Below are 3,103 nucleotides of genomic sequence, written 5' to 3' on the forward strand. Positions count from 1 at the left end.
AAAATATCGATTTTGGTTTTAGTGTTAACTCTAACAAAAATAACTGTAGACACCTGAAATTTGTACTGAATATTTGTGTAATCATTTACTTTACACCATAGAATTTTCAAAATATTTTGATTTTTGTTAAACTATTTATAGGCATATTAAATTTTTAATTATTTGTTTTCTTTTAAACTCAAGTCAATAAAAAAATTTTCGCTCGATCAAAAACTCGTAACTGTAATGCAAGGTTCCTTGTACTTTGTTATTAATGAAAATTAAAAATCCACAGTAATTTTTTATGAGCGTTTAAACTTAGAATTTTGACAAAATCCGTTAAAATTCACAAAAGTTAGCAGTTTATATTTAATTTGAAATTCTTAAAAAATTTTCTAATTATATCTAAGATATAAAAATTTAATACAAGATTCCTTACAAGTTTGTCTACTTTTATCAAAAAAAAAAATGTCTACCAGAAAGTCAAATGAAAGACTTGTTTTAAGCTGTTGACAGACATTTTCAATTTTCATTTTTTATTTTATAAATGTCAATAAAATTTTATTGGTTGGGTCAAAAAGCATAAAAATTTAATATAAGACTCTTGATTACTTGTTACAAAGCAATTGAAAAATATTAAAAACACATCAATAGGATTTTTTTTATAAGCATTGGAAGTTCAAATTTTGACAATATTTATCAAATTGAAAATTGAAAATGATTTTGTAGTTAAAAATTTATGAAATGTTCAAAAATTTAAAATTTAAAATGAGGTTTCACTTATGCAATTTTTCTATAAATAAATGAAAATCTAAAAAATATATAAATACGGTTATTTTTCACAGACATTTTAAGTTCAAATTTGGATAAGATTGTGCATGTTATCACAAAGAATAACATTGTTTACCATTTTGTTGTAATTCGGTTCCAAAACAGCTCAATTTCACATAATTATATTTAATATTTTTCCAACATCACTGATAATTTAAGAATAATATTAATTGAACTTACCGGCTACCATATTAAAAAAAAAGTAATAACAATTTAAAATATCCTAGACTGACATACCTTCTCCGCTTAGATTCGTTTTTTGTATACAATGACATGATATCATTGAATTCAAATTTAATACCATCCATTACAGCCAGCGACCTCCTAAACACCTGATGTACAGCAGAGCGACATCCACTTACTCTCTTTTTTATCTTTTGTATTTAGAATTACTAACTTAAATATGTTAGAATTAATTGTCTCTTAATACCAAAAAGTATTTTGCTTTATTTAAAATTTATTGTACAATAATTAATTGTAAAAATAAGAAAGTCAGTAATTTCTACATGTTTCATTGCAGATATAATTTGATGCAAAAATGTTGGCATGTTGATCCAGAAAAACGACCAAGGTTTGAATACTGTTTGAAAGTATTAAAATCATACATGGCTATGCCACTGGATTACGTTAATGTTTCCCATGATCGTATGTAAAGTTACTATATTTTATTAATATTTTTAAATAGTAATGATATAACTTAAATAATTTATGATTTAGCGCAACTGCACAATGTATCACTACTATCGGAGAAATACACAATAGACCTTATTACATGTATCGATTCACAACAGAAATTGTCTCCCATAAGTAATTATGATGGATATGAAATACCAATTAAAATAATTAACAATGAATACCTGGAACTGTGTAATGATAAATGCGAGTACTTAGATTTATCATCAACACCAACAGTTAATATGGTTGATAATCGAGATTCAGAACCAGAATCAATTTCGGAAGATAATTTGTATTGTAACATGAACCCAGAACTTATTGGATGAATTGACAATTTCTCACATGGCTGAATCAAAGGCAAAAAGACTTAAATTAGTTGTATATTATTTTATAGATCTATATAGAATTTTGTAAATGGGTTATATAGTTATTACCCTTAATTAATAATTTTGGTAAATATTGAGTCAAATCATTATTTATGTTGAAATTTATATTTTTCTACTAGTTGTTTATATTTTGTTGAATTATTTTCTAAGTTAATCTGATTATTGGCATAACTTGAAGCCAATTACAATTACTGTTGAATGATACTGTAAGTGTGTTATATAATAATTATTATAGTAATTTATTGTACAAAATGTTTATTTCCAAAGTAAAATGAAACATTTGAAAGTGTATCACTTTCTGATGCTCAAATTGTATGAAGTACCAAGTTCCTAAATAAGATACTGTTTATGTTATATAAAAGTAAGTTAAGTGTAAATTCATGTAATATATTATGTTTTTATTAATTTTTTCTTTTTTATTTATCAGGAGATTTTTGAATTAATATTATTTAATGATAACAAAGGAATTGGGTTCTGCTTTGTTAAAAATAGGTCAAACATTGATGATTAGATGCAATTAGATATAATGAATGTGTCCCATTTGGTCAAAAAATGTATCATTCATTTGATTCTTATTTATTTTTTCTATATTTATTGAATTAAACATTTAAGTTTGTGATGGGAGTGATAAATGTATTGATTTTACAATGATGGGTGTTCTTTTTTAAATATTATAATCTTTTGTGCCTGCGAACACAATGATTATCAAAATAATGCTTTGATTTTAGACTTTAGCTTCTCTTCTGGTAGGAGAGCATATCTAGTTGGTACATTTGGGAGATCAAAATTTATAATTCTCAGCAGTTTTCAAAAGAAAAAGAAAAACAGGAATTTTTGATCAACATTGGTTTCAATTTTATTTTTTCGGTAGGTAACTAACACAAATGACCAAATACATGAACATTTCACTGAATTCTTTTATTAGCATTTTGTATACACCATTGAAACGTCAAAATAATTTGACTTACGTTGAGCTATTGATAGGCTCTGAAATTTTCGATTTTAATACCATTTTTAAAAATTAAAGTCAATAAAAAAATGTTGGCTCAGTCGGAAAACTTGAAATTGTAATACAAGATGCCCTGTAAGTTGTTGGTGGAAATTAATGAAAAAGTTGAGCTGTCTGCAATACTTTTTATGAGAGTCTGATTTTCAAATTTCAACAAAATATGTAAAAATCACGAAAATTTTCAAATTATTTTAAGTTAGAAATTCATAAAAAAAATTATTTT

At 24.8% G+C, this 3,103-nt stretch overlaps 1 protein-coding gene across 1 annotated transcript; it reads left to right on the plus strand.

Moving 5' to 3' along the window:
* Positions 1–1,235: 1,235 nt before the first annotated feature.
* On the plus strand, positions 1,236–2,276 carry LOC111031608. Its single transcript, XM_022311638.1, has 2 exons — positions 1,236–1,455; positions 1,528–2,276. The coding sequence occupies exons 1-2, from the start codon at positions 1,317–1,319 to the stop codon at positions 1,809–1,811; spliced, it is 423 nt and encodes a 140-aa protein (XP_022167330.1). The 5' UTR covers positions 1,236–1,316; the 3' UTR covers positions 1,812–2,276.
* Positions 2,277–3,103: the final 827 nt, after the last annotated feature.

This window comes from Myzus persicae, unplaced genomic scaffold (genome assembly GCF_001856785.1).
Source record: "Myzus persicae strain clone G006 unplaced genomic scaffold, MPER_G0061.0, whole genome shotgun sequence".
Classification (NCBI taxonomy): Eukaryota; Metazoa; Arthropoda; class Insecta; order Hemiptera; family Aphididae; genus Myzus; species Myzus persicae.